Raw genomic sequence first — 27,254 nt, forward strand, 5'->3', positions numbered from 1 at the left:
ACACCATTATCGATATCTAGTCACACAACTAATACACATGCATATTGATCTCCTTCTTAACATTTCAAAAAGGTGCGGGAGAAGCTCCTAGAAACGGAGCGCGTAGAAGCACTTCAAGAGGAAATAGCGGGATTTTTGCTCGACCAGGTCATAAATCCGAAGGGAGAATACTATTACCCGCTACCGCCCCCATGAAAACCACTTCCAATTGTCATCGTGCTCCGAAGGCACCAATTAGGCTAATGCCACTGGCTCCGAAGGCAACATGCATATGTAGGAGAAATTGTATATAGCTATACATGTGTGTATGTGTGAATTAATTAATATGGTGGTTTGTGAGACATTGATGATATATATATGCATGATTGGTTCTACTAGAAATTCTATATATATATATATATAACGTGTACAATGTGTAGTATCGTAAAATACCAGCAAACGAAAAAGAATTAAAATGGAAACACAAAATTAAATAAAAAAGAAATCATAAAACTAAAAACCCCCCAAACCTTATAGTACCAGTTGGTCTTACCAACTAAGGGCTCCAGGCCCCCGGAGCTGGCTCGTGCCACGTGGTTGCCCTTTAGCACCGGTTCGTGCCGAACCGGTACTAAAAGGGGGGGGGGGCTTTAGTGCCCACACTTTAGTGCCGGTTATGGAACAGGCACTAAAGGGCCTTACGAACCGGTGCCATTGCCCGGTTCTGCACTAGTGGTCGCTGTTGTGGGGGAGGCCGTCACAGACTCATGGTAGACATAGATGAGGACCCAGACTGCGTAGACGACGCAGAAGGCATAGCCCATGAAGTGCACCTTCACTTCACTAGTTCTGAACCCCGCCGCCGCTCATGGAGGCAGCAGATGGAGAGCGTGGTCATCAATGCGGAATTCAAAGGAAGTGGATGACATGCAGGTTTAGGGTCCGACTGCTTTTTTCTATGAAAAATGTCCGAATTACATTGTAATGAATGTGCTCTAGTTTATATGAAAATTCGTCGTGTTTGTATGAATTTTATCCGGTTAGTTGAAATAGTGTTTGAAATGTATGCGGGTAGTGTTGGATGGCCGAGTCCTATATGCGTGTCCACGGTGGATGTGGGAGCAAATTTACGGGCCAGTGTTGAAGATGCCCTAACTAACTGGATAAAATGCCCTGTAATTACGCTACAGTTGGGGGCAGTGGCACCCCCAGGACTACACGTAGATCCGTCGATGAGGAGGAGTCTTACCGACTCCTATGTCGACCTTCCGGCAGGCGCAGGAGGAGCATAGGTACAACATGTTCCTCCTCACCGGCAGGCGGAGGGCCAAATCTACGGCAGGTGCGCAAGCGAGTAGGCCGTGGCCGCCATGACCGCGGCGAAATCGAACTTCTTTGCGGGGCAGCGCGCGCTCTATGAGGCCATGCGTGCTCAAGCGTCGCTCTGAACGCAGAGCAAACACGGCTGTGGTCGCACAAGGACTGGCGGCGCAGACGGTCGTGAACTTTGACGCCGCCAGCTATGCGTCCTATGCGCCGCCGTCCAACTTTCGAGGGTGCATGTGGCAGGTGGACAGTGACAGACCGTCCACATCCATCATCGACCTCATGTTCACCGGCGCTGGCGACGAACAGGTCGGGGACTCCTTCGAGGATGACTAGGGCGTGGGAGGCGACATGGCATTGTGTCCCAAGTGGGCCAGTCTGTCTCTCATGTTCTACTCTTCCTCGCCGGAGACTGCACCTTCACTTCACGGGTTTTGAACCCCGCTACTGCTTATGGAGGCAGCAGATGGAGAACGTGGTCACCGATGCGAAATACAAAGAAGTGGACGACAGGCGCCGCCGTAGGATAGGTTTAGGGTTCGACTGCTTTTTTTAATAAAAATGTTCGAATTATAATGAATGTGTTCTGATTTATATGAATATCCGCCATGTTTGCATGAATTTCGTCCAATTAGTTGAAATAGTGTTTGAAATATATGTGGACAGCGTTGGATGGCCAACTTCTATATCCGTGTCCACGGACGGATGTGGGAGCAAATTTATGGGCCAGCGTTGAAGATGCCCTAACTATGCAAAGACCGGGTACGTGCTCATTGTATATATACTTTGATGCTTCGTTTTTAAGCTAAAATTCACCCTTTTGTAAAAAAAAAAAAAACACAAAGGAGGCACAATAAGGAGGTTGGATTTAAGTGGGTTAACTCAATTTTGGTACAGTGACAAGACCTCGCCACAAATAATCTCGTTGGGGGACTGACAGTCCACACGGCATGGAATCATCAAACACGGTCAGGCGACGAAGACGTAGGAGGCGGCGGTGGCGGAGTCGTCATCTTCGTCGACGTCGTCGTTGTCGCCATTACTGGGCGGTTGAGGAATGCGACGAGGAGCAAGACTAGGTAGTTCCGCACGTAACCCGTGACGGGGGCTTGAATAACGAAGAGAAGGCAAAAGTAGTAGCCGATGATGGTGCGCAGCACGCTGATCAAGAACCGCATCTGCTCCGGCACCAAGCGGCAAGAAAAGAGTGAGCGGCAGCATCGGGTGAATCAGCTGGTGAAAGTCGAAAGGTATGCGTGCATATGCATGGAGGAAAGGAAACATGGGGTGTTCGCTCGTCGGCGGGTGCTTACGGAGCAGAAGCCGTGGCGGAGGTAGACGCGGAGCGGCGGGAGGAGGACGGCGCACAGGATCTCCAGGCACCGGCGGCAGCGCGAACCCGGCCCCGTCTCCATCTCCTCCTCCTCCGGTGGATGCTGCTGTCTCCGGTGCAGGTGCAGCTCGCGGTCGCCGGAAGCGCTCCTTGCTTCTGATCATTTGGTGGAACGGAAGGATATATACATACAGTATTTATTAGACTAGACTTTTCCGGCTGTGCCAGTTACAACTTGCATATTTTGGGCCAGGGTTGTCAAGTTTGACCCGTCGACCCGTCGAGTCGAGTTTCGGCAGGAGCGGATCTCTTTTCTCCTATGCTAGAGACCAACCGGGCCGAGGTTTTGTAGATGATTTTTTCTTTTCTTTTTTGAAACCGGTTTTGTGGATGATCGTAACACAGATTTCGTGTATGGCTCACTAGTCACTAGTCACTACGATCGGCCAAGGATGAAACCATTTGACGATGCCGACGTCGAGGACAAAAGGCCACTTGAACTTGAGCTACAAATGAGCAACCGGGTGAGCCGAGCTGCAAATACAATACAGCCCTGCAACTGGCACATCACGGCATCACAATCACATCCTGATTTATCTCCGTCCGAAATTACATCAATTTCCATTCCGGACGGAGGGAGTACTTGCTTGACTTACCAGAAAACTGAACCAACATCCCCTCAAAAACAAAAAACAAAAAACAGAAAAACAAAAACTGATACCACACACCAGGATAGCAATATGCAGGATTTTGTGTCTGACTCGCTACGGTTGGCAAAGGATCAAAACCTCACCCATTTGTTACTACTGATACAATCACCTGTTTTTTTTTGTTTTTGGTTCCACTGCTGGACACTACAGAAACACGGATGTTGGTGAAGGTTGGAATCGCTTCCAGTCTACTGTTCATTTCATAACAATAAATCGTATTTAACTGTCTCCAGCTACGCGAGCAATAGGATACCCTGGGTAGTTTCTTCCCAGAGAGTTGACTGATGTTGTACACCCGAAATCCTGGAACATAAGGAGGAATTGCGTTCTCATTTGCTATATCAAGAGATGTAATGCAGTATGAAGGGTGTATTGACAGACCATACTACTCCCTCCATCCGGAAATACTTGTCATCAAAATGAATAAAGAGAGATGTATCTAGAACGGAAATATGTCTAAATACATCCCCTTTTATCCATTTTGATGACAACTATTTTCGGACGGAGGGAGTATTTCGGAAGGGGAAAAAAGGGCACATGATGCACTATTCTCACAGATAAATATCTATCATGAACGAGGTTCTACAATACAGATTGTGTTATCAACACCAGGTAGAGAAACAAAGAGCAAATTCTCACAGGCATAAACACTTATTCTACAACTGAACTTTACGAGCAAAAGGAATTAAAAATGTACAGCACCACTACAGTTCTGTTGTGTAATTGTTCATATCATACATGAATACCTGGAACAACCTTTTCCGGATGCCATACGTGATTTACTTCAGAAATTGCTATTGTCAAGCAAGTTTAGCGGCAATCACCCCAGCAATCGTTGCTGCCAGTGACAAGCATTTTTTCCTGACCCCGCATCTCCATCAAAGACATTTTGTGTATCTTCTCTACCCCATGGGCATTGCATCAATCATGCCAAAAGCCGTAATTGTGCACAAGTTTGAATCAACCAGGTCAACTCAGTTCCTCCTTATGCTGTTCTACATCAGAACATATAGAATCTATCAAGCAGAAGTACATTCTTCCATGAATTAGACCATTATTTTTAAGGCGTCCCTAAGGCGTCAGGGCGCCCCCAGGAGCCAAGGCGTCGGCCTTGCCTTACCTGTGTGTCTAAGGCGTCCGCCTTAGTCCATAAGGCGTCCGTCCGCCTAGGCGCCACTCTGCCTGCCTTAGGCAAATGAGGACGCCTTAGACAAGGCTGGGAGGTTCAGGCGGGAAACAGAGATCTAGGAGGGAAGAAAAGGGCGGGAAAGTCTGTTTTGGCGCCAACAGTTACTAGCAGGGAGAGAGAGAGCTGTAACCAGTTTCAGTTTCCCCCCACCCCCACCTCAGGCTGGATCTGAGCTTCTCCCCCTCCTCTACAGCAGCTTCCCCCCTCCTCTCCAGCGATCCCCCTCCCCTTCCTCTCCTGCAGTTCCTCCTCCCCCTCCTCTCCTGCAGTACCTCCTCCCCTCCTCTCCTGCAGCTAGCTTCTTCCTCCTCCAGGACAACAAGCAAGCAGCACCTCTCCAAGACAGCAGGCAGAAGCAAGCTGTGTATGGCTGTATGCCTAGTTGCCTAATGCCTACCAAATTCTACTTAATTCTGTTGCATATAACTCTCTAAGGCGTCGCCTCGCCTTATGCTTTAGCGCTTAGGCAGTGAGGCGCCCCCCCAGCGCCTCGCCTCGCCTTACCGCCTTAAAAACAATGGATTAGACTCTCTATGACTGTGATTTGCACGTCATGGCATCACAGGGGCATCAGCAGCAAAGGATGCGGAGTTATCTCCAACTCTTTTTGGTACGATGGCACATAATACACTATTCTCACAGATAAATAGCTCAAGCGCACCATCATGATCGAGGTTCTACACCACGATCGATACAGCTTGTGCTATCAACACCAGATAGAGAAAACTAAAGAGCAATTTCTGACAGGCGCAAGCACTAGTTATTCTACAACCTGAAGTTTACAAGCAAAAGGAATTTAAACGTGTCTGACCAGATCATTTCAGAAAGAAAAAAACATCACGTAACACACTATTATCACAGAAAAACATCTTAACTGCACCACCATGAACGATGTTCCACTTCCTCCGTTCCTAAATATTTGTCTTTTTAGAGTTTCAAATGGACTACCACATATGGAGGTATATAGACATATTTTGGTGTAGATTCACTCATTTTGCTCCGTATGTAGTCACTTGTTGAAATCTCTAGAAAGACAAATATTTAGGAACGGAGGGAGTACAATACAATCAATACTGATTGTGCTATCAACACCAAGTAGAGAAAATATAGAGCAATTTCTCACAGGTGCAAGCACTAGTTATTCTATAATCGGACTTTACGAGCAAAAGGAATTTTAAATGTATCATGTTACTACAGTTTGTTGTGTTCAATACATGATACCTGGAATAACCATTTCTGAATGCCACCGTGATTTACTTCGGAAATTGCAATTGACAAGTTGAACAGCACCCCAACAATCATTGCCGCCAGCAACAAGCAATTTTTCTGATCCCACATCTCCTGTCAAGACATTTTGTGCATTTCTCCGCCCTGTGGGCATGTCATCGATCATGCCAGAAGCAGTAATTGTGCAAAGTTGAGTCAACCAGATAATACCAGTGAAGGTGGCCCTCCTGCTTAATTCATGAATTACTCTCTATGACTGTGATTGGCCATTGGATAGCACTAAGACATGCAATTCATCGATGAATTTCAGTCATCAGATCCCCTATCATCGGAGCCCCTGTCACGGCGAGGAAGACTATTCTGTTGTGGCTGAGAAATCCAGTGCAGCCCATCGAGCAATTCAGAGTACATCCTCTGGTCCAGTGCTCCTCGCTTCCTCTCTTTCAGCTCCTCCAGCAACTGGAACGCGTCCTCTGTCCGTGTAGCTCGGCACAGCTCCTCCAGCAGAGTCCTGTAAGTGATCATATCTGGCTTCCTCTTGCTATCCAGCATATCCAAAAGCACCTCTCTCGATTCCTCGAACCTCCATTCCAGTGCTAGCGCGGCCACCGCTGACATGTACACGCCGCCGCTCGGCACGAACCCCTTCTCCCTCATCGTCTTGAGATACACCAACCCGTTGTCGGTCCTGCCCTTCTGGAACATGGCCTTGACGATGTAGCCGTAGGTGAACTCGTTCGGCTCACAGCCGTAGAGGGGCATTTCACGGAACACCTTGAGGGCGTCGTCCACCTCAAGGCACCGCCCATACGCCTTGATGATCAGGTTGAGCAGATAGGTGTCCGGGACCACGCCCGTGGCCTTCATCTGGCGGGAGAGGGATCTGACGGCGTGGAGGTAGACCAGCGACGCGGGCGGGCGGCGGACGCGGCGGACCACGGTGCTGAGGAGGAGCGTGAAGGTCTCGACGTTGGGGCGGCAGCCGGCGTTGGCCGGGAGGGCGCGCATCTTGTTGAACATGTCGAAGGCGATGGGGAAGAGACTGCGGCGGTCGCAGCAGAAGCGGAGGCAGGCGTTGAAGAGCTGGAGGTCGGGGGCGCAGGCCCCCGCGAGCACGTCGTGGATGAGGTTCTCCGCGGCGACGGGGCGCTTGCCGGAGGAGGCGGCGTTGAGGGCGGCGATGTAGGAGGCGGGGCCGTGGCGGAAGCCCGGGCGGAGCCCGGCCCAGCGGAAGAGCGCGAGCGCGAGGTCCGGGTCCTGCTCGGAGTTGATGGCGTCCGCCAGGTCGCACGCGGTGAAGCCCGGGCGGAGCCGCGTGACCCACGCCGCGAACTGGTCGTCCGGCGGGGAGCGGACGGGGGACCGCGGCTCCCAGGCGGGCGCAGAGCCCTCGGAGTCCCCGAAGAAGGTGGAGGAAGAAGTGGTGCTGAGGTGGTGAGGCTTTAGGAGCCGGAGGGCCCGAGGAAGGCGGCGGACGGCGGCGAGGAGCGCCATGGCGGGTGGGCGGCGGCGCGGCGGCGTCTCCCTAAAGCGCAGGAGGAGGAGAGATCGGAGCGACGGTGGAAAGGTCACGCGCACGAGAAAGGCCTCGCGACGCGGGCCGGTGAAAACGGGCCGGCAAAAGAATTAGGCCCAGTGACCCATTTGACTCGGAAAGGTGAGTGTTCAGACTTACTCAGACCATGGAGATGCTGCCGTCCGTATCGTCGGCCTTCTCGCGGCGCCGTTGACGGCGGAGGCGGCGGGCGATGGCGACGAGGACCGCGGCGAGTACGACGCCGAGGAGGTCGGCCGCGGCGTCCCTGAGCGAGGCGCCAGAGGACCCGAAGAGGCGGGTCTCGTCGGCGGCCTCCTTGGCGGCGCCGACGGCGAGGGAGGCGGCGCAGCCGAGGGCCAGCGCCCGGCGGCGGAGGAAGGGGCGGGAGCTCCGGCCGGCAAGCGCGGCGGCGGCGAGGGCGATGAGGAGGCAGGCGAGGACGTGCTGCAGCTTGTCCGGGGCGAGCCACTCGTCGCCCCACTCCATCAGTCAGCCGCCGCTACCTGTGTCGATGCAGTGGAATGTCTCTCTGTATGTCTCTCTCAAAGCAGAACTCTTATAGAGTGCATTACACGTAACCAAAGTTTTACTGCAATTCTACTACTCCAAATACGGCCGAGCGGACGACCCGATCAGTGTCTGGTCACATTATAACCTAGCCAGGCTTCTCAAACCGGTACAATAAATTCAGCCAGACTGACACCCCTCATATACAGCTCATATCTGATGCGGATATGAGAAGACCCGGGCTTATCCTCGTTGCCTCGGATGCTACCGTGGTATGTCAGACTTTTCTCGGACTGCACCTTGTCCTCTTTGTGCTTGACAAATTTTTTGAGAGCGTTTTTTTTTTGTGATTCTATTGTAGGTAAAGTGATGGATGTGGATGGTTTGTTAGATAAGGAGTATGGAAACACAAAGCTGATAAATTAATGCAAAAGGTGTTCTTCGATTCGTCAGTGTCGGACGAAGATGTCGAGATGATGATAATCATGAGCATCCATGAGGAAATGGGAATCGAGGTGGAGCACATTTTTAACTTCAAGGATTAAATCAAAGAGAGAAGAGTTTTGAACTGGGATAGGGTTTCTGGATCACGGATGCTCTACCATAGACTACTTTTGACCCAAACCAACATTCCCTAATACTCCCTCCGTCCGGAAATACTTGTCATTAAAATGGATAAAAGGGGATGTATCTAGACGTATTTTAGTTCTAGATACATCTCTTTTTATCCATTTTGATGACAAGTATTTTTGGACGGAGGGAGTACATGGTTTCATTGACACTTTTATATGCGTAAACCCTTGTTTTCGCTTGTTGGAGGGAGTGGAAGCACATGATCCATACTTCAGCCTCGCCAGGGATTGTTGCGGACAACTCTCGTTCTCTGCTAAGTAGAAATGCATGGTTGCTATGAGGATGCTCGCACTAGGTACCGCCGCTGATGTCATTGGTGAGATGAACCGTATGGAGAGAATATGTCTTAAGACCACTGTGAGATTTGTCTGCACCATGGTGCATGTGTTTGGAGCAAAGTTTCTGAGTGAACCAAATGTGCAAGATAGAAAAGTTGATGGCTATTGAAGTGGCAAGACGCTTTCCAGGTACGCTCAGTTTAATTGATTGCATGCATTGACAATAAAAAAACTGTCTCAAAATTTTGCGCGGGCTATATAAAAGTCACACCAAAGAAGCCATCGTCATACTCGAAACAATGACATCAAGGAGCTTGTCGATTGCGCCGTCGTAATCGGTTTCTCTTTTTTATTTTCTGGGAACCCGCGAGAGTTCTGGCCTCTTGGTCATAGGAAAAGCGAGCCCGCCCAGGATCAATGCTAGGTTCTGCAGACTTGGTGTTGGATTTTGACTGTTAGACCCAGTAACGTATCCAGCCTGATCGAGTCACAACTAGCTTGCCGTAGGGATTGTGGCGTTGTGGCTACTCACGCCGGTCAGGCCAACTCCACCGCGTGGCCCTATCCTGTCCGAACTCGTTCGTTTGGGGTAAAACGGATAAACCGAGCGGCCCAGCGCGCGGGAGTAAACGGACTTTTATCCGTTTTGTGTCCGCTTTCGATCCATCCGCGGTCCAAGTTTGCGTCGTTTTTGGGTGAAACAGACACCACACGGACGCGCCGGCCGTCTGTGCGTGTTCTCTCCTGGCCCGCCCGTCGGTGGCACATGACGGGCCTTTTTCTATCCGCCCCCTCCCTCCCTCCGGCCGCACCCCACTCCACTCTTCTCCACTCTTCCCCACTCTTCCCCTCGCCGCCGCCGCTGTCTCCGCTGCCATTGCAGCCGTGCAACTCGGATGCGCGCTCGCCCAGCCCCTTCCTCTCGTCGCCGCCGAGCTACCCAACCACGGCCACCTGGTCCTCTAGCCGCTCGGATCTGCACCGTCGGTGGTCCGCCGGCAAATACACGAATGGCGGTCGACCGGGCTCGGTGCTTGCCCAAAAGCTCGTTGGTGCACCGTTGCCCCTCATCAAGTGCGACCACTGCCCAAGGATGGTCGTGCGCCGCGTGTCTACAACGCCGGAACATCCCGGATGGGTGTTCATCAAGTGCTTAAACGATGGGGTATGTGCTCTTTTTAGCTTCAGTTTGTGCTCTCGGGTTAGACTAGTTTTGCTAACTTTAAGTTTTATTATGTAGAAGGGATGCAAGTTTTGGTATTGGGAAAAAGAGTACATCGATATATTGATAGAGTGAAATTTAGTACATGTTCGTGCACTTTTAGGTAGCCTAGAGGCCGTAGATGAGACAAGTGCACTTGTTGCTAGATTAGAGGCTAGGCACGATACTACGTGTGAGGAAGCGACATCGACTTCTGGCTTGAAGAAGAAAGGAGGGTGCAACGTTGAGCCTCCTCCATAGATCAACAATGAGTGCATCGAGAAGGCCCTAACCCAACTCAAGGGAGCAGTTATGGAAGTTGGGTATCTTCTCAAATGTATTCTTGTGGTTCTTGTTTTCTTTGGCCTTGCTTTACTAGTCAAAGTGTGATGATGTATTGTCATGTACCAAAAATGAATAAAAAAAGGGCAGCCCGATGCATGTAGCTCCCGCTTGCGCAGGGTCCGGGGAAGGGTCCGACCACTTTGGGTCTATAGTACGCAGCCTTTCCCTACATTTCTGTAAGAGGCTGTTTCCAGGACTTGAACCCGTGACCTCATGGTCACAAGGCAGCAGCTTTACCACTGCGCCAAGGCTCCCCTTTTATGTACCAAAAATGAATGATGAAAAAAAGTTTAAGGACTTGCAAAGAAATGTGCACGCGGACAAGATGCGGCCGGAATGCGTCCGCGCGCTGAACGCACGGCCACCGCATCCCAGAAATTGCCGGGCACGACTCCATTGCCCTACCCAAACAGACAGAATTCAGACAAAACGGACGTCCGTTTGGGATCGTGCGGTGGAGTTGGCCTCATGTCATGTCGTTGTCACTATTAAAACAGAAGGGGAACCAACTAGCTTTGATTTGATGTCTCGTAGTGATGATGGCGCCTGGATTCTCGCACGGTGGGAAACCTCACAAAGAACACAAGATATAAAGGGAAGGAAACATTTCCTAGTGGTTTCTCCTCCATTTCGCAGATTTCTCCTCCGTGCTTCTTCTCCTACCTCCTCTGCCTATCTCCTAGCCCCCAGTATTTTTCTCTTCTATTCTGACCCAACCGGATCTCCTCATGGTGCGAGGCAGGGAAGCCGCGGCCGGGAGGACGAGGGTCAAGGATGGAGCAGAGGTGGCCGGAGTGTTGTGACCGACAAAGACATGAAGAAGTGGACGATGAATGCCATCATAGGGAAATGGTTCCCCTCACTCCTACATAAGATATCACTAGTAGAAAATGACCCATTAATCCCGATTTCAGAGGCCCTTTAGCCCTGGTTCTGAAACCGGGACTAAAGCCCAAAACATTTAGTCCCGGTTCGCTTACGAACCGGGACAAAAGGAGCTTCACATGGCCGCTGCGGGACACCCAGGCAGGATGACCTTTAGTCCCGACACCAACCAGGACCAAAAGTCAGTCACGCGTCAGCAGCTCGCAGGCGCTAGGGTTTTTATTTTTTTAAAGGGGGGTTTAGGGGTTTTGAGGGTTAATTTAGGGGTTTCATATTGTGTTAGCTAGCTAATAGAGAAAAATGGCCTCTCTTTCTTCGTACTTGGTCGATGCTAGCTACTATACATATAGAGAGACACCACTAGGGAAAACCTTAGTAGTAGCGCGGGTTTAAAGCCCACTAGTAGCGCGTGCTGCCGCGCTACTAATACGGCGCTACAGCTATTACTTAGCAGTAGCGCGTGTGACACGCGCTACTGCTAAGACACATAGCGCCATCGCTTCTTCTCTCCCGCGCTGCTGCTAATCTAGCTAGTTGCAGCATGTTTACTATCCATTGCTCCTAGTTTTTTAGTGTATTTATACGCCGTTATACAAATTTTGGTACAATACCAATTATGAGGTTTATATCATTATGTCCATAACAGTGTGTCAAATAAAGGTGGATTAGGTTCAAGTGGAGGCAATATGTGGTGCATGTCAAAAGTATACTACTAATCCAAACTTGATCTAGTTTGGACTAGTAGTACTTTCTATGTGCACCACATGTTGCCTCCACTTGAATCTAATCCGCCAGCACAAGCTATTTAATCATCATCATAGTCATTAATTACCACCAACAGTAGCTAATAATAATCATCATAGTCATTACCACCAACACTAGTTATTTATCATCATAGTCATAGTGTAGCACATCATCATCTTCAAACTCATTTCTAGCTAGTTAATCATTCCTGCTGCTCTCTCTCAGGTAAAACATGTGTAGCTCTCCTCCTTCATCAAGTTGGAGCATGCAGATGAACCTGTCTCCTAATCGTGGGCTGCGCTTCTGATTGCTGCCCCTAGTACTTCTCTGCGCTCCTCCATCACAAATTTGGTCTAGTCTTTCACTATTAAGAATTCGTCGCTAATCCTGAATGCACTAAAGTACATTATAGGATATCTTGGCCGTAAGCTAATAATACTCATTGTACCTTTAGTCTCGATTCCATGAGGCACAACATTCATCGGTAGTATCTGTTGAAGAACATCGTATGGTAACATACTTAGCAATGAAGTTTAGCTTAAAAATAATGTATGGAAACGATGCACTGAGGATAAATAGTAAAAATCTTATCATCTTTCCAAAATAGATGTGACCGTAATTCATTATGAACACTATTGGTCGCACGTTTTCAGTACTAACATTTCTAAGTGCAGGAAGAAAATTTGTCTTGACAGTATCAAGATCCGCAAGCTATGAAGCATAATGACTTAGCTCCTCGCAGTTTAGTTCAGCCCCGGGACAGTAGTAGGTCCTGTCTACCAAGCACTGGACATGTTTGCTAGAACGGAAATAAGCTGACAATAGAAATTAGTTGTCAACTATTTTTGAATAAACAATATCAAAGACATAAATATGGTTGAGAAACTCACATAATGGTATAACTGGAGGCGTCTGCACATCGACCCAGATGTCGGTATTACCTTCAATATCATCTTCCAGATGAATATCAAAGGTGATAACCATAACAGGCTCAAATGCATAAGCCTTGCATAGTGTTCGCCATGTTTTGCATCCAAAATAGGTGTAGTCGTCTGCGTTGTATAATTTTGCGTGGAAAATATAACCTTGCTCGGTCTTCAAGTGAACTTTCTTTACCTCCATAGTACGACTGAAACCTATCTTATCCAATACAAAAACTCTTGCATGGTAGGGGATACGCTAGAATAGTAAAAAAATTATAAGTTAAATCAAATGAAGCAGATGTCATGCTTAATTATGAAAAAAGACTTGTCGTTGTGACTTACTGTATCCACTTTGAAGTTCTCGTCCAGCTTGATGCTGAAGCGCCTATCATCATCTAGGAAGATTCCGTCACACAGGTCGCGCTCGTCTTCGTAGTATTTGCAAATACCGAAATCCTTTTCGTCGTCCGACATTTCCTATGTTCATAGTTGAAACATTAATTGAAAATCGATCGAAGACAACTACCAGGATACTCAACACACAAATCCGGGGCACTCAATATTTCCTACATATTCTGGCACAAGTCATGCCAAAATTCACGGAAAAATCCGGCATGACCTTTGCTAAAATAGGGCATATCGAGCGCCTGAAATTTGCCGAAACGGAAATGAATCAACACTCCGGCAAAACATAGGTCACTCGGAGGTGTAACCTGCAAACATGATCGACCACTTGGGCATGAACGGAAATTAGCATGCATTCAATAAACAAAAGTAAATCATCTCATGCGTCCGTACATCGTCGAATATTATCACTAATACATCCCGAATAGTATCATACATATAACATCACCAATTACCATCTAATTTGATGAACCTAGGGGTGGAAAGTGGTAGCGGATATTCCAATTATCCAACTTAAAAGTGAAATAAGTGGTCAAATTTTACTCGTTTTATGATTCATCTTAGAAATTTGATTCATTTCCACCCTTACATGAACCCTAACTAATTTGAGCCGCATCCGCATCCGATCCGTTTCCACCCTTACATGAACCCTAACTAATTTGATGCAACTAAAATATGAAGAAACCCTAGGCAGAGGTAGGGAAGAGGGAGGAGCAGGCGTGCTCACCTTGGGTGCCTGCAACGAGGGAGGGGAAGGCGGCGTCGAGGTAGGGGTCGGGGCTCGGGTGCGCGATGGAGGGCGGCGTCGACGTCGGGGTCGGGGGTGGCGTCCGGGGCGACGTTGAGGTCGGGGGCGGGGGCGACGTTGAATCCGGGGTCGGGGCGGCGTAGAGGGTGTGCGGAGAGCGTGCTGCGGCCAACGGGCGACGGCGGCAGCGAGAGCGGAGGAGTTGGATTTGCGGGAAGTGACCGTGGGGAAGGACGAACCCCGTGGTTAAGTTGAAAGTAGAAGCAACGCGTTCCAGAAAGTGCGCTACTGCTACGTTAGCTACATCGCTTTCTGGGATATGTGCTACTGCTACTCCTTTCTTCTTTTTCCCTTTTTCATTTATTTTTCTTCACATTTTATTTTTTTCCTTTCACCTTCTTCTATTTCTTTCATTTTCAATTACCTTTCTATTTGCTTTCCATTTAATTTTATATCCTTTAGCAGTAGCGAGTTTAGAATAAAATGCGCTGCTATAAAGAAAGTAGCGGTAGCGCGGTTCGTTATAGATCTCTACTACTATGTGTAGCCTATTGGTTAAGCCGTGGGAATTTTAGTAGTAACGTGTTTAGAATGAGGCGCGCTACTGCTAGAACTTTATCTGTAGCGCGGTTTGCACAGGCGCGCTACTGCTACTTAGCACCAGCGTGCTTTTTTGACCCAAGCTACTGCTAAAGTTCTGTGTATAAGGTTTTCCCTAGTAGTGAGAACTCGACACGCTAGTTAGTAAGCAAATGAAAGAACCATTAATTACACAAGTTTTTCATGAACATATACAAAGAGAAGTGACCTCTTTTTCTCCGAGAGATTGGTCGAACAACAAGTTTTCGTATATCGATCTGACGCTATTACATATATACAATATAACATCTCTTACAATCCCTAACATCTAAAATCCATGTCATTTTCCAGATGTATTCTCCCTTCTCATTTATGATGTGGTTAAGAAAGAATACCGCCAATTCCTCTTGAATTGCTCTAATGCGATCATGTGGTAGGAGTTCATCCCACATCTGCCACAACTAATTTAAAGAAGGGTGTCAATACATATATATGAATGAAACTCAACAAAAATGATGGTAATAAAATAAAATTGTGAATATTATTATTTACGTACTTCATATTCTTTTTCAGAGTAGTCCCGCTGAGAGGTTGCGTTGTAGATGAACTCGCAAACATAGTGTTGGGGATATAACTATTAGGTATGACCCGCCTAGGAGGGGCCGGGTCACACCTATGGCGATTCACTATTATGAAGCCCACTGCGACACTTGAAGATGGCGGTTCAGTTAAAGGCCCAAGGCCCAAAGGCGACTTAAGGCCCGTAGAGATAAACCACCATATGTATGTAACTTGTATTGTAAGGCAAGAATAGAGAGAGACTAAGCCGGACACTGTTTATGAGCCGGCCGGGACTCTGTGAACCGCTGGGCGTCAACCTCTGTATATAGAAGGACGACCCGGCGGCGGTTCAGGGCAAGTAACCACAGATCGAGAACTAGGTCAAGCGGAATCGCTCCTTAGTAATCGAGACATAAGCAATACCACCCAAAATAGGATCGTAGGCTTCTACCTTCACCGCAAGGGGCCGAACCAGTATAAACCCCGTGTCCTTTGTCCCGTTTAACCCCTTTAAGCTTCCTAGTTGCGATGGCTCCACGACTAAGTCCTTTTGCTAGGACATCTGACATGATAATTCCACGACAGTTGGCGCCCACCATGGGGCTAGAGCATGGTGGATTTGAGTTCTTGAAGGGCAGCTTCGAAGGGCTCAAAAGATATGCTGTGGGCCGGATGACCAAGAGTCTTTGCATCAAGCTCTACATCGACGATGCAGACTGGGGGACCGACGCCGGCTCAATCGAGTACGGGTATCGGGTCCCTTTCTGCGAAATCCATGTCTTCATTGGCAAAATCGGCGAGTCGGGCCCTTAGCCGGACATCTGCACCGACATCATCAAGACGGCTTAGCGTGCGAGTCCCGCCCAGGCTCAGCCTGCCGTGAGGCGTGCCTTCGTGGGATGCATTCATGGAGGGGAACTTTCGGAAGGATCTGTATCTGGTGGTGAGACGGCCATCTACTCTGATGGTGAGTCATCCATGGGTGAGACGGATTCGTTGTATCAGCTGCAAGACGGCGTGCTTGGAGGATGTTCCGATGGCAACAGTATTCCGGACCCCTTTGAGACGCCGAGCAGAGTCGGAATCTTCATGGCTGGTACCCAACCTGGGTTAAATTCTTCAACTACGCAGCGATGACTTCCGGATCAGCAGCGCTGACCATGGCCGGGGCAGGAGGCCCTGTGCACTCGCTGGCTCAAGTTCTGATATCTCTGATGGATAAATTGACGACTCTGTTAACCGCTGTGGTTAATCCGACAGATCAAGCTCAACATGATGCGGAGGTGGCACAACTACATGAGGAGATAATACAAGCTAAGGAAGATCTGGCGGCAGAGGACATCAAGATCACTGTAGAACAGGCGGCTCTGGATGCTCGGGCCCAGCAGATTCAGGCGCAGGCTTTTCAGCTTGTGTTGGATCAGAACGCATCTAATGAGGTCATGAGGAGAAGGCACGAGTCCTGTCTGCCTACGGTATATGAGCCCAGAAACCTTTTTTGCACGCCTGGTGCAGGGTCCAGTAACCCGGCAGAGGTGAACCGGGCTGCGGCGCCTGGGGCAGGAACGCCGGCTCAGCAGCGGGTGATGGAACCCCCATGTCTGAATACTGCTCCACCTCAGCATGTACCAGTACCACCGGGTCATTGTTCTAATCCATTGGAGAACATGATCACTGCAGCAGCAGGATTGGCGGCTCTCCCAGTCGATGACGACTCTCCGACGGCGGTTGAAACACGAAGGGTCAGAGATCTTCTTCAGACAGCCTTAGCACAACAGGAGGCTTACTCTTATAGTAGAGACATGATTCATTCAACTCCACGTCCAAGCCGGAGCAGGAGCTATAGCAGGCATATAGACTTACTGGCCATTTCAAGCAATGCCCAGCACCGTGATCAACCGCACGGGCACAACCCAGCACGGGGTGGAATTCCCAACGTGCGTGATCAGGACGGAGTGCGTCAGCAAATTGAGCAGGCGGCTCAGTAGGCGGCTCAGCTAGCGGCTCAACAGGCGGCTGAGATGGCCGTTCAGTAGGCGGCTTACCAGCCCCTTCCGGTTTATCCAATGACTTCAATTGAGGCAAGCTTGACTATTAGGACCATAGGTGTACCCTATTTGGTACTGGCTCTACGTAATGAGCGTTTACCCAAGGATTTCAAGGGGCCTCGAAAAGTGCCTAATTACACAGCCGACTTACAGCCCGGGGCATGGATCGAAAGTTACAAGATGGCTATGGAGCTACCGGAGGTCAGTGACGCTGCAATGGCTAAGTATTTTACCATGATGCTGGATGGAACAATCCATAATTGGTTGAAGGGGCTGCCGCCTAATTCCATTAGTTCATGGTCAGAATTAAAGGAGCGGTTTGTTCAGACCTTTAAGGATACATGCAAGCAGCCCATGTCGATTGTGGACTTGACTAATTGCAGGCAAGAGGAAGGTGAGTCCACGACCCATTGGGTGCGCCGCGTCAAGGCTATAATACATTCTTCTGATAAGATGGACGCCGGCTCTGCAGTCTTAATGTTGGAGAAAAATTGCCGTTTTGATCCTCTGAAACAGAAGTTGGGGCGGCTCAAGCGCGATTATAATGACAGGGGACAACTAATGGCGGCTCTAGTCAAATATGCCGACTCTGATGGTACCAAGGATCCCGAGTCTGACGATGAGAAGGCAGGGAAGGGAAAGAAGAATGGCAACTCAAAGGGCTCGCAACATAACCCGGTGAATCAAGGGGGCAATAACAAACGTAAGGCTGATAGTAGCTTGGAGTTTGTGGCTAATACCAATGGACATGGCAACAATCAACGACGTAAGGGGAGGCCACCTCCTCGGTCTGGCAGGTCAGGTCCCACTTTTGAGCAGTTGTTAAATGAACCCTGCCCGAAGCACGACACTCGAGAGAAGCCAGCTACTCACATGTGGAAGTATTACACAATCATGAGAGCTTTTAAGAATTCTAACATGTTTGATGGCAATCATGGGCCGGTCAGCGACTCAGGCAGCGGTGATTTTCATGGTCCGAATAATGGAAGTGGCGGTTCTAGTTCCGGCTTTCAGAGCCACCAGAATAATCAAGGAGGTTTTAATCAAGGTAGCCAAGGTGGTTATAATCAACAATCTAGCCAAGGGAGTCAACAACAACATCAGTAGTCCGGGTATCAGAGTCATCCAAAATAGTTGAACAGTGGGCAGTATCATGTCTTCACCATGAGTTTATGCAAACGGGACCAGAAGCTTCACAAGAGGGCAGTGAACACCGTTGAGCCGGTAGTTCCCCAATACTTGCGATGGTCTGAGCAGCCCATTATGTGGAGTCGGGCGGATCACCCGCCCCGGGTTGACAACCCGGGTCACCTGGCTTTGGTGGTGGCACCTCAAGTTTGGGGGTATAAGTTTACTAAGGTACTCATGGATGGAGGTAGCAGCATCAATATCCTTTATTATGAGACCTTCCATCGTATAGGGTTAACGGATAAGAATCTCAAGCAGTCCAATACTATTTTTCACGGTGTGGTTCTTGGTAAGTCGGCATACCCAGTGGGCAAGATTGAGCTAGAAGTAGCTTTTGCAGATGAGCATGATTCCAGGGCTGAGAAGTTAACCTTTGAAGTGGTCAAGATCAGGAGTCCATATCATGCTCTGTTTGGGCGTCCAGCTTACGCCAAGTTCATGACACGACCGTGTTATGTTTATCTGCAGCTCAAAATGCCGGGTTACAAGGGGACCATCACGGTTCATGGACGCCAGAAGGTAGCTTTGGAGTGTGAAGAAGGAGATGCAGCTTATGCCGAGTCGGTCTGTGCAGCGGAAGAGTTGAAGTTTTACAAGGATAATGTTGATCCGGCTGATATGACATCTTTGAAAAAACCCACTACAGAGCATGACCCAGTGATGAAGTTTAAATCAGTTGATGACACAAAGCTTGTTGATTTCGTTCTTGGCGACTCATCCAAGCAGTTCAGTATCAATGCTAATCTGGACCCCAAATAGGAAAGCGCGCTCATTGAGTTCGTCCGTGAGAACCGGGACATCTTTGCATGGAAACCTTCTGACATGCTGGGTGTACCGAGAGAACTTGCTGAGCACACTCTCAATATTGATCCTAAGTTTAAGCCGATCAAGCAGTTTCTTCAGTGGTTTAATGAGGAGAGGCGCAAGGCCATTGGTGAGGAGGTGGCCCGGCTCTTGGCAGCTGGGTTCATTATTGAAGTATTTCATCATGAGTGGTTGGCTAACCTGGTGCTAGTGCTCAAGAAGAACGACACTTGGCGCATGTGTGTGGATTACATGGACTTGAACAAGGCTTGTCCGGTTGATGCCTTTGCTCTCCCTCGTATTGATCAAATCATTATGCTACGGCGTGGTGTGAGCGTCTAAGTTTTTTGGATGCTTATTCTGGATATCATCAGATCAAGATGGCAGTTAAGGACCAGGAGAAGACAACGTTTATTACTCCCTTTGGAGCCTTCTGCTATGTTTCTATGCCTTTTGGGCTCAAGAGTGCCCAGGCGACTTATCAGCGCTGCGTGCAGAATTGTCTTCATACTCAGATTGGATGTAATGTTCATGCTTACGTAGATGATATTATGGTGAAGTCCAGACAGAAGGAAACCCTGATAGATGACTTAAGGGAGACCTTTGATAATCTCCGGGTCTATAATATGATGCTTAACCCGGCAAAGTGTGTCTTCGATGTGCCGACAGGCAAGATCTTGGGATTTCTGGTTTCTAACAGAGGCATTGAGGCTAACCCGGAGAAGATCAAGGATATTACCTCTTTGGCAAAACCCAAGTGTATCAATGACATTCAGCATTTGGCGGGTCGTATTGCTGCTTTAAGCTAGTTCATAAGACGATTAGGTGAGAAGGCCATACAATTGTATCAGATGATGAAGAAGACATACGACTTTGTCTGGAGTGACGCTGCTAACGCCTCCTTTGAAGATTTGAAGAAACAGCTGGCTGAGCCGCCGGTCCTTGCTGCTCCCATTGACAAGGAGCCCTTGTTGTTATATGTGGCTGCTAACACACGCGTTGTCAGTGTGGCCATTGTGGTGGAGCGCAAGGAAGCTGGTAAGTAGTATCCGGTTCAACGGCCAGTTTACTATATCAGTGAGGTGGTTATTGAGTCCAAACTGAGGTATCCACATTGGCAGAAGCTTGTTTATGGGGTGTTCATGGCCAGCCGGAAGCTTAAACAATATTTTTTTGGGTCATCCCATCACTATGGTCAGTTCTGCTCCTTTAGGGGATATCATCCAAAACAGAGAGGCCATTGGACGAGTCGCCAAGTGGGCTATTGAGCTTGGGCCTCATGGTTTAAAGTATGTGCCGCGCACTGCTATAAAGTCTCAAGCATTGGTGGATTTCATCAACGATTGGACAGAGCTGCAAATCCCTGAAGAGAAGCCGGACAAAACATACTGGACTATTCACTTTGACGGGTCCAGGCAGTTAGAAGGCTCGGGTGCTGGAGTTGTTTTAGGTTCCCCTCGAGGTGACAAATTTTGTTATGTGTTAAGGTTGATGTTTCCCTGTACTAACAATGCAGCTGAGTATGAGGCCTTGCTCCATGGTCTTCGGATGGCTAAGGAGATGAGCTTAAGCCAGGTAAGGTGCTTCGGTGACTCAGATTTGGTATCTCAACAAGTCTCAGGCAAGTGGGATTCCAAGGATCCTCTCATGGCAGCTTATCACCGTGAAGTTGATGTTGTTGCTGGACATTTCAAGGGCTATCAAGTGGAACACATTGATCGCATGAAGAATGAGGCAGCTGATGCTTTAAGCCGGCTGGGATCTCAGCGTAAACCGGTACCTCCGAACACTTTCTTGGATATTCTGCATAATCCTTCTGTTAAGTTACCTACAGAGGAAGACTTGGCTGTTCTTGACCCGGAAGCACAATTGCTGGCGGCTCTTCATGTCATCCCAGATTGGACAGTGCCATATTTGGCTTACATGACCCGGGGTGAGTTGCCGAAGGATGAAACCTTGGCTAGACAGATAACCCGATGGTCTAAGTCAATGACAATTGCCAATGGCGAGTTGCATCATCGTAGTGTCACTGGGGCGTTTTAGCGTTGTTTCTCTCCTAAGGAAGGTCAAGAGATTCTTCGTGAGATTCATGAAGGAGATTGTGGCCATCATGCCGGTTCAAAGTCCCTTGTGGCCAAAGCATTCCGTCATGGATTTTATTGGCTGACGGCTCACGCTGATGCATAAGATCTGGTTAGTAAGTGTGATGGTTGTCAGAAATTTTCACGACGAGCTCATGTGTTGGCTCAAGAATTGAGGATGATTCCAATTACTTGGCCGTTTTCTGTGTGGGGGCTTGACATGGTTGGGCCTTTCAAAAGATCCAAGGATAAAAAGACCCACCTCTTGGTGGCGGTTGATAAATTCACAAAGTGGGTGGAAGCAGAGCCGGTCAGTAAGTGTGACGCGGTGACGGCGGTTCAATTCATGAAAAGGGTGATTTTCCGTTTTGGTTTCCCCCATAGCATCATAACTGATAATGTCTTGTCCAAGGGGGCTATGGAGGAGTTCTGTCAACGTGAGCATATTCGGCTTGATGTTTCATCAGTAGCTCACCCCCAATCCAATGGTCAAGCAGAAAGAGCCAATCAGGACATTTTGAAAGGCATCAAGCCCCGGCTTCTGGTTCCTTGCAATGGACGCTGGGTTGTTGGGTGGAGGAGTTTCCATCAGTGTTATGGAGTATCAATACTACCCCCAATAGATCTACGGGTTACACCCCTTTCTTCATGGTTTATGGAGCGGAGGCGGTTCTTCCTAGTGACGTCCGTCATGACTCACCCTGCGTGGCGGCTTACGTCGAAGCTGATAATGAACAAGCATGTCAGGAGGCACTTGACCTGTTAGATGAGAAGTGTGACCTAGCAGCAGCCTGCTCGGCAATTTACCAACAGGACCTGCGCCGTTATCACAGCCGCCGGGTTAAGTCCAGAACCTTTTAAGAAGGTGATTTGGTGCTCCGGCTCATCCAGGATCAAACTGATGCACACAAGTTATCCCCACCTTGGGAAGGGCCCTTTGTGGTCAGCAAGAACTTGAACAACGGGTCATATTACCTTATCGATGTTCGAGAGCACAAAGTCTCATGTAAGACGGAGGAGGAGAACCGCCGACCGTGGAATATCGCTCCTCTTCGGCCTTACTACACTTGAGCGGGCTTTGGTAATGTACATACTTTGATGATGTATATATTATGATAAGTAATAAAGCAGGACCTCCGTCCTTTTTATCTTCAAATAATCATATGTCTTCATTATAATTTCAAATGATCAATTGGGGGTTGATCATATTCGAATCTAGCTTGATCCTCTTGATCCGGCTTATGATCGTATTCGAATCTAGCCGTTAAACTTTATGGTCACTAAGGGGCTTCCTGTTCAAACATAGGTCGTATTCGAACCAAAGAGAACATAGCTGTCGGTACCCTGTTGATCGACACAATGCCAAACCCAAAAGGGGGCTTCTTGATCATATCTGAATCATAGCTTAACCCCTTTCTGGGTCCGACTTTGATCGTATTCAAATCAGAGTCATTAAAAAACTCTCAAGGTCATTTGGGGGCCTCCTGTTCAAACATAGGTCGTATTCGAACCAAAGAGAACATAGCTGTCGGTACCCTCTTGATCGGTGCAACGCCAAAACCACTGGGGGCTACATGATCGTATTTGAATCCTAGCTTAACCCCTTTGGTCCGGTTTACTGGTCGTATTCGAACCAGCAACCTCGTATTGTTTTTCTTTATTGGACTTAAGTATATACTCTGAGTTTGTCTTGAGACCTTTTTTGTATTCACGTTTGAGACATATATATATATATATATATATATATATATATATATATATATATATATATATATATATATATATATATATATATATATATATATATAAGGTTTTTGTTTAAACCGGCTTGACTTTGAATGATAAGTCGCCAGGTATGTGACAAACGCCAAGCAGATTGAAATCATGGCTTCTAAAAGAGTGGGTCATCGCCCTTACTGCACAGGTCATCTAAACCGGCAGTAAAAATTTGACATCTCAGGTATGATGTTATTACAGTTATGTTGTAAGCTCTGATTCTTATCAGGTTTATTTATAACTCCTATTTAACATCAATGATTGTATGTGGGATATTCGTGATTCGCCCTGCGGTAAACTACCGAGGGTTCTTGTGATCTATTTCTGTGTGCAGGGTGTTTTAAGAACTTTATTTTGCACAAGGAACATATATGATAAATGTAAAAGGGACAAGGATAAGATGGCGGCTTAACAATGTTGAGCACCAAAACGTGCACAATGGCACGACAAGCAAAGTCATTTCTACTCTATTACATGACTCCCCAAGTCCACATGATTAAATTGTTTATCAGCAGGCTGCAAACATGAGCCGTCCGACCAAGTTAATTCTCTGGTTGACCTGACGCCTCCAGATCAACCTTTTCTGCTCCTTCGACCTGTTCCCTGCCCTGGAAGGTTGATGAAGACCAGTCAATGCCATTCAAAGCTTCAAATTTAGCTTCATCATCAATTAATCCGCCCGGGTCAACTTCAGGGGTGAAGGTATGCTTACGGATCGGTGGGATCAGGCTGGTCACTTTATAATGTGGCGTTGGTATCCTCCGATTCTCTGCGTCATCACCCAGCTGGTACTTGGTGAGATCTGCTTTATCAGCAATCAGGGTGGCCACATGACGTATTTCCTTCACGCACATGGCGAAGTCCTCTTGTTCAAATGAAGTGCCATCCTGTTTAAGGCTTGGATACCCAATGGCGATGTCTGCCGGGTCTAATTCCGATAGCCACACCTTGTCCCAGCTTAAGGCAGCCACAACTCCAGCTCTTATAGACGATCACCTTAATTCAGTGAGACGCTGAGGCAGCACCGAAAGCTTCTTTAGCACACCTGACAGGAGTGTGGGGACTTCATTTGACAAGGCAACTGTGGCTAAAGCACACTGAGAACTAGTGTACAATTGCTCCACGAGCGTGTAAACCACCTTCAACTTAATCAGCATGTCCTGATTAAGATTTGTGCTCCTGGGACATGTATAACCATATCAGGTGAGTTAACAATAATTAGTATGATCATAAGAAAGATTCAACTTGCAGGGCGACTTACCAAAGATTGCTGAGACCATCTGAGATATATGGCGTTTTAAACCAGACATTTCAGTGGCCGTCTCTTCAAGAGCTGCCTCTGCCTTTTCAGCTCGGCCGGTTAAGGCAATCTTTTCTTCAGCCCAGGCCTTCTTCTCCGCTTCAAAGTCTATCTTCAGTTTCTCCTGTTCAGACACACTGAATTCAAACTTTGAATTGGCTCTTTGGGTTTCAGTCTCCTGTGCCTCCAGGCGGTTCCTCAAATCAGACACTTCTGCATGCAGTTGAGTGGTGGCAACCTGTACAATTACCGGGTCAAAATCATGACTATTAGCATATCATATCCAAGTCCCAAGTACTTTCCAAGCAAGGCTACTTGGCACTTGGGGGCTAATGTCAACCTAAGAAATGTTATCTACTGTAGCGGTTCATGAGAGTAAGTCCCAAGCACTTTGCAAGCAAGACTACTTGGCACTTGGGGGCTAATGTCCACCGAAAGATTTTTTCCAAGTGGCGGTTCATGAGAGTAAGTCCCAAGTACTTTGCAAGCAAGACTACTTGGCACTTGGGGGCTAATGCATATTGCAGTTAAAGCTACACAAATACTATATTCTACACAAGCAGGTGAAGGACCGGCTCATTCATTTTGATTAAACCAGCCCTTGGGGGCTATGGATTAAGCCGGATTTTTGCAGGTTTGATTAAAGGATATTACTGAGAACTATATGTTTGTTCTAAGTCTACAGCATATGCATCATAAGCACTAGACTTGGGGGCTGGCATAGTAAAGATAATTCAATAAAGACAAGAGATTATACCTTGAATTTCTGGTGCATTTGTTTCACCATGTCAATTTCAAGGTCACGATTGCTGCTCACTTGGCTCAGATAGCCAGAGAAAACTTCACCAAGACTCAACTGAGAGTAGTCAGCTATGTCAAATCTGACCTTACGCTCTCCCTTGGCAGAGCACTTGCCCAGCACGGTAGGTCTTCCCGGCTTAGAAAAGCCGGTCTTGATGATTTCCACATAAGTGTCAGTAGGGTTGGCTTTCTTGGTCGGACTGGAAGCTTCAGGATTTAAGCCGGCGATAGTTTGCTCGGCAGGCAGGTAAGTGGTGATTGTTGGTGTATCATGAGCCGGTTCAGGGATGATGTCTACTACACAACCTTCTTCTTGTAGACGTTGTTGGGCCTGCAAGTGCACAGGTTTGTAGGACAGTAGCAAATTTCCCTCAAGTGGATGACCTAAGGTTTATCAATCCGTGGGAGGCGTATGATGAAGATGGTCTCTCTCAAACAACCCTGCAACCAAATAACAAAGAGTCTCTTGTGTCCCCAACACACCCAATACAATGGTAAATTGTATAGGTGCACTAGTTCGGCGAAGAGATGGTGATACAAGTGCAATATGGATGGTAGATAAGGGTATTTGTAATCTGAAATTATAAAAACAGCAAGGTAACTAATGATAAAAGTGAGCGTAAACGGTATTGCAATGGTAGGAAACAAGTCCTAAGGTTCATACTTTCACTAGTGCAAGTTCTCTCAACAATAATAACATCGATAGATCATATAACAATCCCTCAACATGCAACAAAGAGTCACTCCAAAGCCACTAATAGCGGAGAACAAACGAAGAGATTATGGTAGGGTACGAAACCACCTCAAAGTTATTCTTTCGGATCAATCTATTCAAGAGTTCGTACTAGAATAACACCTTAAGACACAAATCAACCAAAACCCTAATGTCACCTAGATACTCCATTATCACCTCAAGTATCCGTGGGCATGATTATACGATATGCATCACACAATCTCAGATTCATCTATTCAACCAGTACAAAGTACTTCAAAGAGTGCCCCAAAGTTTCTACCGGAGAGTCAAGACAAGAACGTGTGCCAACCCCTATGCATAGGTTCATGGGCGCAACCCGCAAGTTGGTCACCAAAACATACATCAAGTGGCACATGATATCCCATTGTCACCCTAGATAAGCATGGCAAGACATACATCAACTGTTCTCAAATCATTAAAGACTCAATCCGATAAGATAACTTCAAAGGGAAAACTCAACCCATTACAAGAGAGTAGAGGGGGAGAAACATCATAAGATCCAACTATAATAGCAAAGCTCGGGATACATCAAGATCGTGCCATAGAGGGAACACGAGAGAGAACATGAGAGAGAGAGATCAAACACATAGCTCTTGGTACATACCCTCAGCCCCGAGGGTGAACTACTCCCTCCTTGTCATGGAGAGCGTCGAGATGATGAAGATGGCCACCGGTGATGGGATCCCCCCCTCCGGCAGGGTGCCGGAATGGGCTCCCGAGAGGTTTTTGGTGGCTACAGAGGCTTGCGGCGGCGGAACTCCCAATCATTCTTCTCCATTGATGTTTTTAGGGTACGTGGGACTATATAGGCGTTGGTCGAGGGGTGCTCGAGGGGCCCACGAGATAGGGGGGAGCGCCCGGGGGGGGGGGGGCGCTTCCAACTATCTCCTGGCCTCCTCGAGGATCTTCTGACTTGAACTCCAAGTCTCCCGGATCATATTCTTCCCAAAAATCACGTTACCGAAGGTTTCATTCCGTTTGGACTCCGTTTGATATTACTTTTCCTCGAAATACTAAAACAAGCAATAAAATAACAATATGGGCTGGGCCTCCGGTTAATAGGTTAGTCCCAAAAGTAATATAAAAGTGTATAATAAAGCCCGTAATCATTCAAAATAGATAATAAAATAGCATGAATGCTTCATAAATTATAGATACGTTGGAGACGTATCAACATCCCAAGCTTAATTTCTACTCGTCCTCGAGTAGGTAAATGATAAAGAAAGAATTTATGAAGTGTGAATGCTAGCAGGTGCGCAAGTTTGATCAATGATAATTTCAATCACCTTTTCTAGCATGTTTATAAGTCATAACAGTAGTTCATCTCATAAAACTTTTCATGATAAAGTAACAAACTATTCACATGTTAAAGCATAGACCATAAACTTTCTT

At 47.7% G+C, this 27,254-nt stretch overlaps 2 protein-coding genes across 2 annotated transcripts; both read right to left on the minus strand.

Annotated features, from left to right (window-relative positions):
• Positions 1–3,151: 3,151 nt before the first annotated feature.
• LOC119338370 (pentatricopeptide repeat-containing protein At3g25210, mitochondrial-like) lies at positions 3,152–7,409 on the minus strand. Its single transcript, XM_037610685.1, has 2 exons — positions 5,759–7,409; positions 3,152–3,651 (listed from the first exon to the last, which is right to left on the minus strand). The coding sequence occupies exon 1, from the start codon at positions 7,256–7,258 to the stop codon at positions 6,071–6,073; it is 1,188 nt and encodes a 395-aa protein (XP_037466582.1). The 5' UTR covers positions 7,259–7,409; the 3' UTR covers positions 3,152–3,651; positions 5,759–6,070.
• A 4-nt stretch (positions 7,410–7,413) lies between these two features.
• Positions 7,414–7,787, minus strand: LOC119338371. Its single transcript, XM_037610686.1, has one exon. The coding sequence runs from the start codon at positions 7,785–7,787 to the stop codon at positions 7,440–7,442; it is 348 nt and encodes a 115-aa protein (XP_037466583.1). The 3' UTR covers positions 7,414–7,439.
• Between the last annotated feature and the right edge of the window lie 19,467 nt (positions 7,788–27,254).

The sequence above is a fragment of the Triticum dicoccoides genome, chromosome 7B (genome assembly GCF_002162155.2).
Source record: "Triticum dicoccoides isolate Atlit2015 ecotype Zavitan chromosome 7B, WEW_v2.0, whole genome shotgun sequence".
NCBI classification, from domain to species: domain Eukaryota; kingdom Viridiplantae; phylum Streptophyta; class Magnoliopsida; order Poales; family Poaceae; genus Triticum; species Triticum dicoccoides.

Bases quoted from the DNA above. Each gene is read 5' to 3' on its own strand.
- LOC119338371 (XM_037610686.1), bottom strand. From the start codon at position 7,787: ATGGAGTGGGGCGACGAGTGGCTCGCCCCGGACAAGCTGCAGCACGTC.
- LOC119338370 (XM_037610685.1), bottom strand. From the start codon at position 7,258: ATGGCGCTCCTCGCCGCCGTCCGCCGCCTTCCTCGGGCCCTCCGGCTC.